This window comes from Mustelus asterias, chromosome 18 (assembly GCF_964213995.1).
Source record: "Mustelus asterias chromosome 18, sMusAst1.hap1.1, whole genome shotgun sequence".
Lineage (NCBI taxonomy): Eukaryota > Metazoa > Chordata > Chondrichthyes > Carcharhiniformes > Triakidae > Mustelus > Mustelus asterias.
This window is the reverse complement of record NC_135818.1, coordinates 84,830,458-84,847,700: the sequence shown is the minus strand read 5'-3', so window position 1 is coordinate 84,847,700 and position 17,243 is coordinate 84,830,458. Positions and strand designations below refer to the sequence as shown.

Genomic DNA, 17,243 nt, shown 5'->3' with positions numbered 1-17,243 from the left:
AGCAATCCCTAGTGGTGGGTTATAGCTCACCAGTAGTAGAGCTTTGAATGCAGGCCAAGGAAAGAGTGTGTTTTTGTAAGGGACAAAAAAAATTACAACAAAACCATTGGTACAAATTTTCCTGAAATTTGTTCTGTGGCTTTTCTTCAAATTTAACCAACACTGTCTTGTTAGAAAACGAGGGAAGCGGGAGTGTGTTGTGGGCAAATAATTCCGTAAGCAGGCAATTGCTTGGGTACACTCCTGAGAAATTGAATTTACTACAGGACCAGTCTTCAATTAATAGAGTTATAGCTTTTGTAAGAAGTCCTTATATTTTAAGATATTAAAAGACACACAAGCTATTGATAAAATTAAAGTTATTGTGAAACTTTTTTAGTTTAATTAATGTTTTCTTCTGGACATTAGAAATTTCAGTTATTGAGGGAAAAAGACAAATAACTTACTTTCAAAAAGTGCTTTGGGAAATTTGATTGGTTCCTTAACAAAAAGGCAGCACAGACAAATTAAATAGAAAACATGGAAGCAGAAATTTAGAATGAGAAAAGTTAGCAAGTATGACAAATCATACTGAGAGGCATGAAAGCTTATGGACACCGTGGCATTTAGGCAGACATAAGATTTTTAATATTTAAGGAGATTGAATGATGTGTGCATACTTCAAGCAAGAATCATGATACAGAATTAGATCATTCGGTCCATCATGCTGTGTCAAATCTTTGAAGGAACTATCCAAATAATCCTGTTCCCCCTGCTCTTTCTCGTAGTCTGGCAATCTTTCTTTTTTGTGGGTGGCACAGTGGTTAGCATTGCTGCCTCACAGCGCCAGGGACCCAGGTTTGATTCCCGGCTTGGGTCACTGTGTGGAGTTTACGCATCCTCCCTGTGTCTGCATGGATTTCCTCCGGGTGCTCCGGTTTCCTCCCACAGTCTGAAAGACATGCTAGTTAGGTGCATTGGCCATGCTAAATTCTCCCTCGATGTACCCGAACAGGTGCCTGAGTGTGGCAACTAGGGGATTTTCACAGTAATTTCATTGCAGTGTTAATGTAAGCCTACTTGTAACACTAATAAAATAAACTTTAAATTTTTAAACTTTTCAAGTAAAGAAACCACCTGCCATAATTCCACAGTAGATAATTAATTATTCTGTAAAATGTTAGGAATCTGATGCACAGACTCGACTTAAGTATTCGCTGCTAATTATATTGACCTAATGTCTGTTCTTTGGAAAATGGATGTCATGTAGCTTGCTTCTTCCAGCTGCTGTATATGTAAAACGTTGTTACCTAACTGGATGTTACTGCTAGAAGATGTCAATGATAAGCGAGCATTCAAACTGATTTGTTAGCTAAATGAGTTTTATTCATATCAAGCACACAGAGGAGATTCTTAAAGTCCGCTCACTTGTAATAAATCCCTGTCTGCAATTCAGGTGGTTAAATGGCACACATATGGTGGGATTTAATCATTATATGTATGTGGTATTTACAATGAATATCAGGTTTGCAACAACCAAATTAGTCCCACTGGGAGACTGGAGTTCCCACACTGAACAGTGATATCATTATCCTGGTACAGATGACTACAGATCTGTGAACATTTCACCTTTTAGCATACAACAGGTCAGTGGCAGTGAAAATGATGCCGTGATCTTAGAACTGTTTTGTCTGTTTTCAGTATACAAATCACTTGGACTTGACCGCTGAGCTGTGGCAGCAACTTGAGGGTCTGATGGGAGAGATGGCGTTCAGTGATTAGCAGAGTGTAGGTGCAGATCAGAGAGCATTGTAAACAAGACGCAGAAAATGGTGCAAGTGGGAATTCAGTGCAGATGAAGAAGAGCGACTAGTCTTTGCTGCTAACTCTTCAGTGATTCATGTAGGTTTGACGCACTAAATATTTAAAATTTTATGCACGTTAGTGTATGGAGAAATTAAAAAGTAGAAATAAGGAACTCAGACTAAGATATTGCAGAGGAGGTTGTGTATCTGGAGTTAGTTGACAGTAAGACTGTCCCATGGGGACACATCTGCAGAAAGTGTCTCTGTTTCTGATCTCTTTTGCTCAGAGATATTGAGCTGGGGTGTGAGTTATAGAATCTCTACAGTACAGAAGAAGGCCCTTTGGCCCATCGAGTCTGTACCAACCACAATCCCACTTAGGCCCTATTCCCGTAACCCCACACATTTACCCTGCTAATCCCCCTGACACTAGGTCCATTTAGCATGGTCAATCAACCTAACCCACACATCTTTGGCCCCGCTCATCTTTGGTGAGTTGGAAACTCACTGACAATAAAGGAGGAGGAGGAGGAGCATCTGGACAGTTAACTCCAGACTTCAGTCACACTTCATTGATGTGTGTAGGTTCAAATCGAAGCTGTGTGAATCATGGTGTACAGAGACAGGGGAACCCAGGTAAGGTGGATTTACACAAACAGACCCTTTTCAACAAGTACAAAGTATTCATTTGACATTAAAGAGCAGAGAATAGCGGAAAAAGGATTTTTGTCTCAGCTTGGACAAAAAATGTCTCTTTTAGCAGCAGTACTCACATACAAAATACTTTGCTACTCGTAAGGATCAGGGTAAAGAATGTCGAAAGGAAAGCCAAAATGCTGACCTGGGCACCTCAGGACAGTTTGTCCATTGAGGAGAGAAGGAGAAAAAAGAACAGTAAGTTAGAGGATTTAATAACTGAGGGAAAATAACATTCTCTGCAAACAAGTTTCCGAGTCCTACGTGGTACATTGCCCACCCGATCCCAGTTTGAGGGACATCTCAAACGGGGACCAGCAATACAGGGAAAGTACCAGGAATGAGGAGTTGAATTAAAGAACAAGACCTCGAGGGCAAAATCTCTGGATTATTACCAAAACCACATGCAAATTGTCGTGGCTGAAGAAACTGATGTCAGTCTTGGTACAAGAAAGGACTGTATCATTACGATGGAGCAGGGTCCGATTGGAAATGATAAATATAATGAACATTGGACCTTAAATTAATAAATGGGAGTTGGGGGGGCGGTGCTCAGGTGGAAAAGGTCTTATTATTAATATTCATTTAATATTATTATTCATATTTTCAAAGCAAAACATTCTGAAATTGTGGTTTAGACACGACAGGTAAAGGGAAAGTAAAGGATGCAAATTGATTCAAACCAGGAGAAAGAAAGAAGTTATATGGTCAACGGGACGTTAGAGTTGAAGTACAGATTACGATGTGTGATCCAAGTAAGCACCCTTTATACAAACATATGTAGCACAGGGAACAAATTGAATGAATTACAGACATTAGCTCAACTTAGATGGCATGACATAGTAGCCATTGCTGAGATATAGCTGCAAGACCATTAGGACCAGAATTAGCTTCCAAAGTGTAGAGAAAAGATAGGGACAATGCTAATTGGTGATTCAATATGAGCTCATTTCAATGATGAGACAATATAATGAGGTAAGCAGGCAACATGTAGAATTTATGGAAAACATTAAGAAAGTGAAAATGATTTAAGACTGTAGTGAGAGTTCTGTATAAGCCCCTCGGAAGCAGCTATGAAGTGGTAGATTGCATAAATGAAGAGGTTAGACAAGCATGTAGCAAAGGCAGAGTGATTTCAATGGGGAATTTTAACTTTCATATTGCTGGGCACAAGCAAACTCGACCTAGGTAGGGCTGACTGCAACACCACGAGATGGAGACTGCCCACAGTAAGCTGGGAAAGTCTGTTCATGGGTAACACGTGAGAAGATCTGGGTGGGGTTCAAAAGAAATAATTTAATATGATACAGAACCAGTAACACTTGCCATATAAAACCACCATGGGTAACTAAAGGGATAAAAGACATTTTTTTTAAAAAAGAAAAAGTGTCAAGAAAACCCAAATCCTGGCTAATGGGACTGATTCAAAACTGTCAAAACAGATGATAACGACAAAAAGGAGTATGGATAGAAACCTGCATTGGGGACTCAGCAGTGTTTGCTCTGTACAGAGTGCGTTCAATTTCTTTGTACAGTGATTTGTCTGATAATAGTGTTATTCCAGCTCGGGGTTATCAAACCACTTCTGTTGATTTTACTCATTGAAGTGGAACAGGGGAGATTAGATTCAGAACCAACCTGCAATTTATTTAATGATAAAACATTATGTTGGGTGTGGGATGATCTTACAGTCAAATTCCACTATGTTCCTGTCGCTTTTATTAACAGAGTGCTGTAAAATAATAAAACAACAATCAGTGGACAAACTCGGGAAAAGAATAATGCTTAAAGTCTTGGAACAGCCAGTGACTGGCTTTATTGTTTTCTGACCTTCCTTACTTTTCATAGAACATAGAACAGTACAGCACAGAACAGGCCCTTCGGCCCACGATGTTGTGCCGACCTTCATCTGAAACCAAGATCAAGCTACCCCACTCCCTACCATCCTGGTGTGCTCCATGTGCCTATCCAATAACCGCTTAAATGTTCCTAAAGTGTCTGACTCCACTATCACTGCAGGCAGTCCATTCCACACCCCAACCACTCTCTGCGTGAAGAACCTACCTCTGATATCCTTCCTATATCTCCCACCATGAACCCTATAGTTGTGCCCCCTCGTAATAGCTCCATCCACCCGAGGAAATAGTCTTTGAACGTTCACTCGATCTATCCCCTTCATCATTTTATAAACCTCTATTATAACAAACAAGCAGTGCAACATAATGTTGCAACACTCTTTATCAGATGGACTCCCATAAGTTTCCAAAATTGAACTGGCTGACTTTTCTCCTTCCTCTTGACAGCACCTGAAAGCTAAATGGCCAATTAAAAGTAGGATCTCTTGATTGGCTGAATTTATTTAATCAAGTCGATATACTGCTTAAATTGTATGATTCCCATGTTACCTGAGTTAGCAATAGGAATGCTACATTGCACCCAAATTTATCTTGTGGGTTTCACATCGCAGTCCTACAATTTCTTTTCCTGCTTCCTGCCACCATCGGGTTGGAATTATTATTGTCCAACCTGGCCTGACAGCATCTTACTGTTATACTAACCGGCGGCTGCGGTGAGTACTGTCTACAGATTGCACTGCAGCAACTCACCAAGACTTCTTTCAGCAGCACCTCTCAAAGGTGCAGCCTCCACCATGTCGTACAAAAAGGGTAACAGGGACATGGGAACACCACCACTTGTAAGTTCCCCTCCAAGGAGAAAATTGTGCTGACCTGGGCACCATCATTGTTGTTAGGTCAAAACTCTGGACCTTCTTACCTAACAGCACCATGGGACTACCTTTGCTATCCAAACGTCGGTCAAATTCCTGCAAAATCAACTATGTTGGACTGGACACTGCAGCCAGATAGTTGAAAAATGTCTCCCCCGCTTGGGTCCTTTTTTCTCAACTGCCAACTGGGAAGCCTTCCAGGAGAGGAGAAAGAAAACACTTTAAAGACATTCTGAAGCTCTCCTTGAAGCATTGGCATCAATACTGGTAGGAGCTTGATACCAGTCGTTCAAGATGGTGACAATTTGTCCATCATGCCAAACATCTTAATGATGAGGTAGAGAAGGAAAGAAAAGGAAGGAAATCCTGCACTTTGGATCCCGCTACCTGATGGGATGTCCTGCTCAATGTACCCGTAGATGCCTGGGGTCGAGAATGGGCCTGTTCACTCATGAAGAAACCATGGCAGAAACTCGCAACCCTGAGCGGGCATCATCCTCGAATTGAAGGACAGAAGATAACACATCAATACATGAACGCGGCTCACTACCACCTTAAGGGCAATTAGGGATGGACAACAAAAGCCAGTTTTCCCAGTGGCTTCATTGCCGAAGTTGCAGCCAAGTGGTCTGTGAGATTTTGTCCTCATTCTTTATAGTAATGGCTTTCTCAGCCATTTCAGAGTATTGTTAGGAGTCACTCATGTTGTTGTGGGTATGGAGTCACGAATAGGCCAGAACAGATGAGGATAGCAGATTTCCGTCCCGAAAGCACATTGGTGAACCAGTTGGGTTTTATGACAGTGCGACAATCTTTATCGTTGCTTTACTGATACTGGCCAAGAGGTCTGTTGTACAGAAACACTTGTACTCATTTAAGAATTAAATCTTCCTTTGCTTATTTATTAATTGGTCTTTTTGTAAAATTCTGTTGTTTATTCTATGTTTCATTTATACAGAAACTTGACAAGAGGAGTTACTCGCTTTCGAGAAATCTTGCGAGCTGTGGAAACAAGGACCACGCAGAATTTGCGCATGGTGAGTGACCAGACCCGTTCCACAGTGTCGAAAGGCTGCTTGCTGCATTAGGCAAATGCTCAGATGAGCAATATTTAAACTAACTGTTGTGACAATTGAAAACTTCCAAAGTAGCCACTTGTTTCGCGTAGATAGTCCAGGCAGGAGTGATTAATAGCCAAATGCTGACCTTGGGTTACATGGGCAGTGCCGCACAACTCCGAGTAATTACACTTTTTATTGTTCCAGTTATTTTCCCCTATCTCCAGTTTTCTTCCTCTTCTGAAGCTGCTGGATGGAGTTCCAAGGGCATTAGCTGCCTTCTGGAACCTTTCCCAAATTCTCCTTCATCCGTAACTTGTGTGTCAGCAGGCTCCAGCTTGGATGATATTCTAGCCAAGCCAACACGCACACAATTTCCAGCATGGGTCACTGGCTACTGGCTGGCCTCCCACCTTCCATCCTCCGTAAGTTTGAGCTGATCCAAAATTCTGCTCTACAAAGCTAATTTGCATCAAGTTTTATTCATCCGTCACCCTGTGCTCACTGATCTACATTCCAACAATACCTCATTTTGAAACTATCAGCTTTCCAGCCCCTCCATAACCTTGCTTTTACTGCTTTCCTTAATCTCCTTCAGACCCATAATCCTCCCCAATCTCTGCACTCTTTCAGTTCTGGCCTCCTCTGTATCCCTCCCTTTAATCAGCCCTCCATTGGTGGGTGTGCTTTCAGCTGCCTAGGCCCCAAGCTGTGGAATTCTTCCCCTAAAGCTCTCTTTCTCTCCCCTTCTTTAGATGTTCCTTAAACCCTGCTTCTTTGAAACTTTTGACCCCTTTTCCTACTAGCTCCTTATGTGGCTTAGTGTCAGATTTTTACCTGATAGCACTCCTGTGAAATACCATGGGAACATTCCGTAAATTAAAGACACGATGGGGGCGATTCTCCCAAAAAGATTCTAAGCGTCGAATTAGCGTGAAAACCAGAGTAAATCCCGCTGTTTTTTTCAGCTGGAGTTTCAAAATGAATCTCCCACACTCTGTGCGCTGCAGAGAGCACGAGCATGAATCACACTGAAAATCAGGGGACAGGGCCTATTCCTGCTGGAGAGGCCAGCAGCACAGCGCTGAGCGGGCCACAGCGCTGAGCGGGCCACAGCGCTGAGCGGGCCACTGCGAATGTGCCAATCTGTCACATCGGGCATGCGCAATGGCCCCCCACTGCCGGCCTCCAATCACTGGCCAGCTTGATCGCTAAAGAATCAGCGCAGCAGGATGGGAGAATCACCCCCTATATAAATGCAAGTTGTTTTTTATTGATCAGGACAGGAACCAAGGATCATTATTTTATCCATCTCCAAAGTCCTGGTACTGTGCCATTTAACGTGTTTTAATTTCTGGTCTTGTTGATAAATCAGCCAACTTGGCTCTTTCTGGGTCTGTACAGGTCAGTTCTGACCAGTTGTTTTTGTGTGAGTAAATGAGCAGAAATTAAATTGCTTACTGTTTATATCGAGTTTACAACACAGTGACATGGTCATCTTCTCAACTGGTCTAGCTGAATTATTAGCAAAATAAAGTGATAAAGATAAAGTTTATTTATTAGTCACAAGTAAGGCTTACATTAACACTGCAATGAAGTCACTGTGAAATTCCCCTAGTCGCCACACTCTGGCACCTGTTCGGGTCAATGCACCCTAACCAGCACGTCTTTCAGAATGTGGGAGGAAACCGGAGCACCCGGAGGAAACCCTCGCAGACACGGGGAGAATGTGCAAACTCCGCACAGACAGTGACCCAAGCTGGGAATCGAACCTGGGTCCCTGGCGCTGTGAAGCAGCAGCGCTAACCACTGTGCCGCCCAGTGCTGTGGGTGTTCGAAATCTAGGAACAGAAAATGCTGGAAATACTCAGCAAATCAGGCAACATCTGTGGAGAGAGAAACAGAGTTAATATTTCAGGTTGAGAACTTTAAAATTATGATTAGAATATTACAGGACTTTCGAATTATGGAATCATACGACAACAACAATGGACTTGTGTTTATACCGAGCCTTTAATGTAATAACTGTCCCAAGTTCTTTCCAGGAGCATTATGATCCATGGCAGCTGAGTTCAATTAATAAATCTTGAATAAATAGCTGTGATGGTGACCATGAAACTATCACAGATCGTCATTCAAAACCCATTTGTTTCACTGATGTCCTTGAGGGAAGGAAATCAGCTGCCCTTGCCTGGTCTGACCTACATATGAATCCAGACCCACAGTAATGTGGTTGACTCTTAACTGCCCCTCTGAAGTAGCCCAGCTAACCATTCAATTCAAGGGCAGTTAGGGATGGGCAGCGAATTCTGGCTGTGCCAGTGACATCTACACCCCATCAAAGAATAAAAGGAAAAAAAGAGACAGGCCATTAAGCCTATTCAACCAAGAAATCGGAAGTCTGTTGGCACCTGCAGAATCAAATTTCAGGAATAGACAATGCCTTCGGAGAAAGTGGGATGGAGGGAGGGAGTGAGAGAATGAAAAAAATGCAAATCTGGGAATGATATTGAAATTCCCAATTGAATAGGGAGGGAATAGAGGGATTTGGACCGAGTAAGGTTTTGTTTTAGTTTAGTCAGGGCATTGTGATTGGCACAGGCTTGGAGGGCCGAAAGACCTGTTCCTGTGCTGTACTTTTCTTTGTTCTTTGAATCAACCAGGAGTAGACAATTATAAGTGATAGTGATTGTGGCATTCATAGTGCCCTCAGAGACAGAGTGAGGCCAAAATCGATTCCTTCCTCCACTCAATAGTTGAAGACAATCCCAGAACACAAGCCAAGTTGCCATTGACAAAAAGACTACACCACTTGAGCCTGTAGTGATGGCAATATCTCACTTTGACCCTTTCTATTTCATCATTGTCAGTAGGGTAGAAAGTTCTCAATCGGTTAATGTTTTGACCCTGTTGAAATAAAAGAAAAGACTGAAAGGTGATTAGAATAATGATTGCGCAGCACCGTTCTTACTTTGAACATTCACTCCCTCCACCACCGTGCGTACCATCTACAAGATGCACTGCAGCAACTTGCCAAGGCTCCTTCAATACCTCCTTCCAAACCTGCAACCTCTACCACCCTGAAGGAGAAAGGCAGCAGATGTATGGGGACATCACCACATTTCCCTCCAGGCCACTCACCATCATGACTTTGAAATATACCGCTGTCCCTTCCCTGTCACTGGGTCAACATCCAGGAACTCCCTTCCTAACAGCACTGTGAGAGTATCTGAGGACTACAGCGATTCAAGATGGTAAGCACCGTCATCTCGAGGGCACTGAGGGATGGACAATAAATGCTGACCTTGCAGTGGTGTTCACATCCCTTGAACCTATTAAAAAGACTTCCCCATCCCTAGGCTAATGATGCATATGGCCTAGTGACGACACGTGTGCTGTCAAGCTGCGAGAAACCCTCCAAGTATGAATCTGTACTAGATTGAAATAAATAACAAATAAATAAATGGGGTGGCACAGTGGTTAGCACTGCTGCCTCACAGCGCCAGGGACCCGTGTTCAATTCCCAGCTTGGGTCACTGTCTGTGTGGAGTCTGCACGTTCTCCCCGTGTCTGCATGGGTTTCCTCCGGGTGCTCCGGTTTCCTCCCACAGTCCGAAAGACGTGCTGGTTAGGGTGCATTGGCCATGCTAAATTCTCCTGCAGTGTACCCGAACAGATGCCGGAGCGTGGCGACTAGGGGAATTTCACAGTAACTTCATTGCAGTGTTAATGTAAGCCTTACTTGTGACGCTAATAAATACATTTTTAACAATTAGTTGCAGCGAGCAATCATTTAGTCCTGCCCTTTATGGAAGCCTCTTGCTGTTTTTTTTACAAAGTATTATTACCTCAGCGGTGATGTGTATTTCACATGCTGCTCTTAGTTACGATGAATTTATAGCCAAGTTGAAAACCCAAGGACAAGAAAGGTGCTTTCTCTCACCATCACTCACACCTCTACGGGTCATGTTCACCCAGGCAAACATCTAACAGCATCTCTACTTTCCGACCTGGCAAGTTATTCCGTTGTCGCCTTTTATAGGAAGGTGTTCTGTCTGCTGTCACATTTAAATGTACTTTTTACACATTTATATTGAGATAATATCAGGTCCTATTATCTTTAAACTAATATTCAGGATTTACCTTCTCAAATCCAATTTAATATTTTATATGTTTCACAAGGTTCCTTCCCTCTGCTCACCACCCTGCCTTCTCGCTAGGCGTTGTTTTTTTTTAAAAACTTTCTCTTTAGAATAATTTTTATTCTTTGCACTCTCTCCATTGCTCTCTTTAGTGAATACTTTGTGATTGACAAGGTGAGAGATCTCAGTGTCGAGTTTTGTACTTTGCTGGCCCACTTTCAGCGTCAAGTGCTTGCAAGTCACGTCACTTTGCAAATCACTTTGCAAAAGGTGTCCAGGAACACCGTGTCCCCTCCAATTAACTTAACATCCCAGTTTGGACATGTGTTGCTCCCACCTTCATTGTTGCTGGGTCAGAATCCTGGGACACCCTATCTAACAGCATTATGGAAGTCCCTTCCACCAGGCAGGCTGCAGTGGTTCAAGAAGGCTTCTCGAGGCCAACTAGGGCAGGCCATAAACGCACTACCCATATTTTGGGAAGGTATAGCTCGGGCCAGAAGCCAAAAAAATCTCCTTTTATTCTCCAGTATGTATTGAACTTTAGAAGAGCAGCTCCCTACTGCACCAGTCTTCCCCATTTTAACCCATATGGTGTCTCACAAAGAAAGTGCCAAATGAAAGGCATATGCCTTGGACCTGCAGATCCCCAGGTGCTAGGCTTGCACTGGATAAACTGGTTTCATTCATGCCGGATCCTTCTATCACTTAGAGCCTTCATAAATAATCCGATGTTAGACATTTTGGCAGAGTTACCATCTGTGATATGACCTGTGAGAGAACTGAAAGCTGAGTCACTCTCACTGGCATAAAATCTGTTTCCATCAGAAGATTTTCAGTTAAATATAGACAGTGTGGGTGTTACAAAGACTCTGTAGTTTTCTTCTTAATTATCCGGACTTCTTGTCTTTCCATTTCACCAAACCATTTCCAGATTTTTCCCCAACGGATAATTCTTTACACTCTGCTTTTCTCCCTCTGTTTAATTATCCTGCAATCATCAGCTGTTCCTTTCACATTTATTTGAGCTGCGAATGTTCCTGGCTTCCCAAAATCTTTCCTTGTCTTGCATTGCAATTCAGTCAAATTAGACGTCCTGTTTCATTACCAGGTTAAAGTCCCAACAGGTTTATTTGGAGCTTTTGAAGCGCTGCTCCTTCATCAGGTGAGTGGGGTGGGGTGGAGTAGGGTGGGATGGGGTGGAGTGGGGTGGGGTGGAGTAGGGTGGGGTGGGGTGGAGTGGAGTGGGGTGGGATGGGGTGGACTCAACTCACTGATGAAGGAGCAGCGCACCGAAAGTTCGTGATTCCAAATAAACCTGTTGGACTTTAACCTGGTGTTGTGAGACTTCTTACTGTGTTTACCCCAGTCCAACGCCGGCAACTCCACATCCTGTTGTAATGGTTTTACATTTCCACATTTGCAAATACAAATTCTACTTTAAGATTAAATATCGATAACTTTACCAGGGTGAGTAATATCACTCTTGGCACCACCTCCAATTTCTTCCAAAGTTATAACTTTTTTCAACCTTTATTACACCTGTGAATCTTTTCAAAAATGCAGAGATTTGCTCACTATCACCGAAAACCACAGCTGAGAGCAGCAAAGAAAGGAAAGCAGTCAAGAAATGACTGGGCCCCTTTAGTGCCCCCCTCGGTCATGGTCACAGGTCAAAACATGTTTCATTAGAAAGAAAAGCAAGAATAAGCTTGCATTTATATCACACCTTTCAACATCTCAAGGCATCCACAAAGACCTTGCAGCAAATGAAGTGTTTTGAAATATAATCACTGTTGCAGTATAGGAAACAAATCCTCTCAGTTTTCACACACCAAGCTCCCACAATCAGCAAGGAGATAATGACCAGGCAGTCTTTTTTAAGATTATTGATTGAGTAATAAATATTGGCCACAGCACCAGGAATAACTTCTCTATTCTTCAGTTTAGCACCATAAGATCTTTTATGTCCACCTAAAAGGGAGGACAGGGACTTGATTTAATGCCCCAGCCAATGGCATCTCAGGCAGTGCTGATCTCCTTCTATACCACACTTTGTGGGACTCTGAAGCCATGCCCTTCTAACTCAAGCAGAAACAGCAAAGCCTTTTTATCTGGTGGAATTGTTGGAGGGATAAATGTTGATCAGGGCACCAAGAGGACTCCCAACTCTTCCTTGAGTAGCACCACAGGATGAGAGGAATTGGAGTAGCATTGGTTGACGAATAAATGTTGATCTGATCTGGGACATCGGAGAGAATTCTGCTCTTTCTTCAAAGGAGTGTGATAAGATCTCTTATGTTGACCTGAGAGGACAGGCAGGGCCTCAGTTTAATGTCTCTTCCAAAGGATGGCACCTCCCACAGTGCAGCATTTCTTCAGAAATGCACTGGATTGTCAGCCTGGATATTGTCCTCAGCCCCAGGACCTCCGTTTGAGGCAGGGCCTCAGGAAATAAGGCATAAGGGAAAAGATTGGAGCAGGAATTTATTGAAGGATTTTTAAAAAGTAGAAGTGAGAAGTAATTTAACAGCTTTTGCCACCGAAATCCTTATTTTTATTGGTACACCAAAAATGTATTTGTTCTTGACCATGTTTTCCACATGTATGTTTACCCTACAGACAATTGCCAGGCAACTGGCAGAAATACTCCTCCGAGGAATGTGTGAACAAAGCTACTGGAATCCACTGGAAGATCCTCCACAGCGTTCCCTATTGGATGACCTTCTACGCACGGGCTCCAATACCAAGCACTATGCACTTAGTAGGCGACCTAAGGTGTACACTGGAGATAGGTACATCATCGAGACATTAGCACAGGAATAGCCCGTTTGTTCTCTTAGGTTTATTCCATCATCCAAATAAATCATTGCCTATATAACCCATAACGGTTTTGCCTAACAAAATAAAACCTATCGATCGCAGCTTTGAAATTTTCAGTCAGTTCCCATCCCCAACAGCCTATTGGGGAGAGAGTTCTAGAATTCCAGCATCCTTAGCTTTCAGCAATGCTTCATAAAATTTCTATTGAATAGCCAAAGCTCCATTGTTAAGATGATACCTCCATGCTTTAGATGCTGCACACCAGAGGTAATGCGTTCTCTCCATCCAGTCTACCAATTTCTTTAGTCATCTTAAAGACTTTAATAAGATCACCCTTAATAGATACATCCTGCCATCATAATTTAAACTTCTTAGCCTCAGTATCATTCTTGTGAATCTGTAGGACCATTGTAATGTGACAAATGCTGGGTCACTTAGCCGGTAACACTGTATAATGTTAGTGTTGTGTCAAACATCAGAACGGTATTTTTCTCATCCACGTGTTGCTGAGATAGACTTTCAAAAGCACACGCAGATTTGCTACCCCGGCCAAGTGATCATCCTTCGCACGTGAGCCGAGATGGTGAGTGCTGTTAGCCCATGGAAAGCATCACAGCTGAGCCTTACCCTGCCATCATTCGACATCAAGGCACATACAACACACAGCTTACTCAACAACCATCAAGATGGGGAGTTCCAGGGATCCAAGTTCGATTCCTGGCTTGGGTCACTGTCTGTGCGCAGTCTGCACATTCTGCCCGTGTTTGTGTGAGTTCTTCCGGATGCTCCGGTTTCCTCCCACAGTCCGAAAGACGTGCTGGTTAGGGTGCATTGGCCATGCTAAATTCTCCCTCAGTGTACCTGAACAGGAGCCGGAGTGTGGCAACTAGGGGATTTTCACAGTAACTTCATTGCAGTGTTAATGTAAACCTACTTGTGACACTAATAAATAAACTTAAAAACTTAGTGCTGGAATGCTGAGATCATTAATTATCTGCTAGCCATGTCTCCACGGAGACAGACTGATGTGTGTAAATTCAGCACTAAAATGGTGGCGAGTTTACTTGATGCTGGAAATCACAATGGCATCCTGAACCATATCGAATTGTAGAGAGCTCATTTCCCAGTTTTCTCCCTTTAGCTTTCATTGGTCTTTGTTCGTATAAGATACAGTAATCGTCATTAAGCTTCAGAATGGACAGTTCCAGATGCCTGGGGAAGCTTTTAGCCTGAAGCTCATGAATGTTTGGCCCCAGATGATTCAACTAATTAAAGTGTCCTTAATGTCAGCAGCAGTGATAATTGTGATCCTTAAGAGCCGCAGAAATGCATCTGATGGTTTGCACAGAAAGTGATTGTGGTTTTATGATGATAAATTACATTGTCCGTTTGATCGCACAGCTGGGGTAGCAGCTCAGTGATATAGATTTTTGATGATGAACACGTATTTCCCAAGGTGCACGCTACCTAATCCTCTTAAGTCACCAACAGCAACTGAGTGGATGTCAATTTATTCTGAAGCTTACTTTTATTCTTTTGAAACCAGACGCCATGTCAGTTTCCAATTCTGTTTACCTGGGTCTTGCAGAGAACACGCACCGGTTCTAAAAGGAGCCGCTGCTAGGTTCCTTTTCTAAAAGAAGCTGCTTTTTGTCAGCTATTGAACCCAAACTCAAATCCACAGCTTAGATTCCTTTAATACTCTTCGAGTAGACACTTCCGCAGATAACAGTCGAATGGTGCTTAAAGGCTGGGGTTGTTCTCCTTTGAGGGAAGAAGATTAAGGAAAGATTTTTAATAGAGGTGTTCAAAATCTTCAACGGTTGTGATAGAGTGAACGAGGCAGGTGGGTCAGTAATCAGAGGTTTAAGATGAATGGCAAAAGAACCAGAGGCTGGGTGAAGAGAGATTGTTTTCAATGCAGCAAGTCGTTATGATTTGGAATGCGTTGCTTGCCAGTAGTAACTTTCAAAAGGAATTGATATGTACTTGAAGGGGAGGATTTACAGAACAGTGGGGAAGGAGCAATGGAATAGAACTAATTGGATAGCTTGTAGCAAAGGGCAGGGCTAACCTTGTTAGGAAAGGGAAGACTGGAAGTGACCTAATAGAGGTGTTCAAAATTATGAAAGGTTTAGATTGAGTAGGTTCCTTTGTAAGGGAGTTCAAAAGAAATGGCTAGAAATACAACAAAGTTACTAATAAATCCAGTAAAGAATTCTCAAAAACTTTTTTTCCCAGAGACTGATTAGCATGTCGAAACTGACGCCATGTTGAGTATTTGAGCTGAATATCATCAATGCATTTAAGGGGATCAAAGAGTCCCTACAGTGCAGAAAGTGGCCATTTGGCCATTAGCAGTCTTTTCCCCTGGTTTTTGTGGCTATGGCTCATCTTTCATTCCCTCCTCCTGCAGTATAAATATCTCTCACTTTCTGTGCCTTTTAGCTTTGACAAAGGGTCATCTGGACTCGAAACGTCAGCTCTTTTCTCTCCTTACAGATGCTGCCAGACCTGTTGAGATTTTCCAGCATTTTCTCTTTTGGAATCATAGAATCCTACAGTGCAGAAGGAGGCCATTCGGCCCATCGGGTCTGCACCGACCACAATCCCATCCTGCCCCGTTCCCATGGCCTCACATATTTACCCCGCTAACCCCCTGACACTGGGGTCAATTTAGCATGGCCAATCGACCTAACCCACGCATCTTTGGACTGTGGGAGGAAACCAGAGCACCCAGAGGAAACCCACACAGACACAGGGAGAATGTGCAAACTCCACACAGACAGTGGCCTGAGGCCGGAATTGAACCCGGGTCCCTGGCGCTGTGAGGCAACAGTGCTAGCCACTGTGCCACCCCAATGATTAAGTTATTGGAATCTTAGAATAGTACAGCACGGGGGGGGAAGCCATTTGGTCCAGCGAGTCTGCAGTTGCTCTTTCGACAAGTGATCCAGTTAGTCCCACTCTTCCTGCTTCTCCTTCAAATATTTATCCAATTGCCGGAATCTCTATCCACCACCCTATCACACAGTAAATTCCAAATCCTAACCACTCATGGTGTTAAAAATTTTTGTATCAATCCTTTTGCCAGTCATCTTAAGTCAGAGCCCTCTGGTTATTATTAATCCTTCATTGAAACCACTTTCTCCTTACTCTACCTAAATCCTCCTTCGTTTTAAACACCTCTCTCACATCTCCTCTTCACCTTCCCTGATCGAAGGAAAACCAACCAGCCTCTCCAGTCTATCCAGGTAACTTATGTACTCTCTCCAAAGCTTGACAACCTTCCTAAATTGAGTGCTGGGGATGTTAAAGGCAGGTGTGATAGTTTCAGTGGCAGACATGTTGAGCTAAGAAAGAGAATGGGTGATGTTACAGAGGACGAGGTGAATAAGCTTTCTAACGGAGAGAATCTAGGGAGAGGGTTTCAGCTTTGGGTTGAACAGAATGAACCTGGACTGTGGCCAGGGTGAAGGAAACGGAGTGCGAAGTGGTGAGAGAGTGGAGTTTGAGTCGGCCAAGTGAGAGCAGAATTGATTCAGTTCGGATCTATTTCAACAAGTGTTCACCATCCAGTGTCAAAAGTAGCGGGATCGTACCCAGCTCCAGATATGACCTTCTGGAGCAGATGGGAGAAATGAAAGGCTGGGGAATCTGACTTTGTGAAGCATTAACATCAATATAGACACTTGGGCTGCATGAGCTGTTTCTAAGCTGGAAATATGATGTCCTTCCAGAGAGCAAATTTTGACTTTAATAAAATAGCTTTTAACCATAGAATGTTTATGGCACAGAAGGAGGCAATTCTGCCCACCACATTTTTAATGTTTATTTTATTTATGTCACGAGTAAGCTTACCTTAACACTGCAATGAAGTTACAATGAAATCCCCTGGTCGCCACACTCTGGCGCCTGTTTGGGTACACTGAGGGAGAATTTGGCACGGCCAATGCACCTAACCAGCACGTCTTTCAGACTGAGAGGGGAAACCGGAGCCCCCGGAGGAAAC

At 43.1% G+C, this 17,243-nt stretch overlaps 1 protein-coding gene across 6 annotated transcripts in view; it reads left to right on the top strand.

The window, feature by feature from the left end:
- The window catches only part of ttc7b (tetratricopeptide repeat domain 7B), a 348,584-nt gene that overhangs the window by 92,271 nt on the left and 239,070 nt on the right, over positions 1-17,243 (top strand). For all 6 annotated transcript variants that reach the window (XM_078234474.1, XM_078234471.1, XM_078234470.1 and 3 more), the window contains 2 exons: positions 6,167-6,245; positions 13,031-13,203. In XM_078234474.1, coding sequence (XP_078090600.1) covers positions 6,167-6,245; positions 13,031-13,203 — 252 coding nt within the window. The remainder of the gene's footprint in view (positions 1-6,166; positions 6,246-13,030; positions 13,204-17,243) is intronic.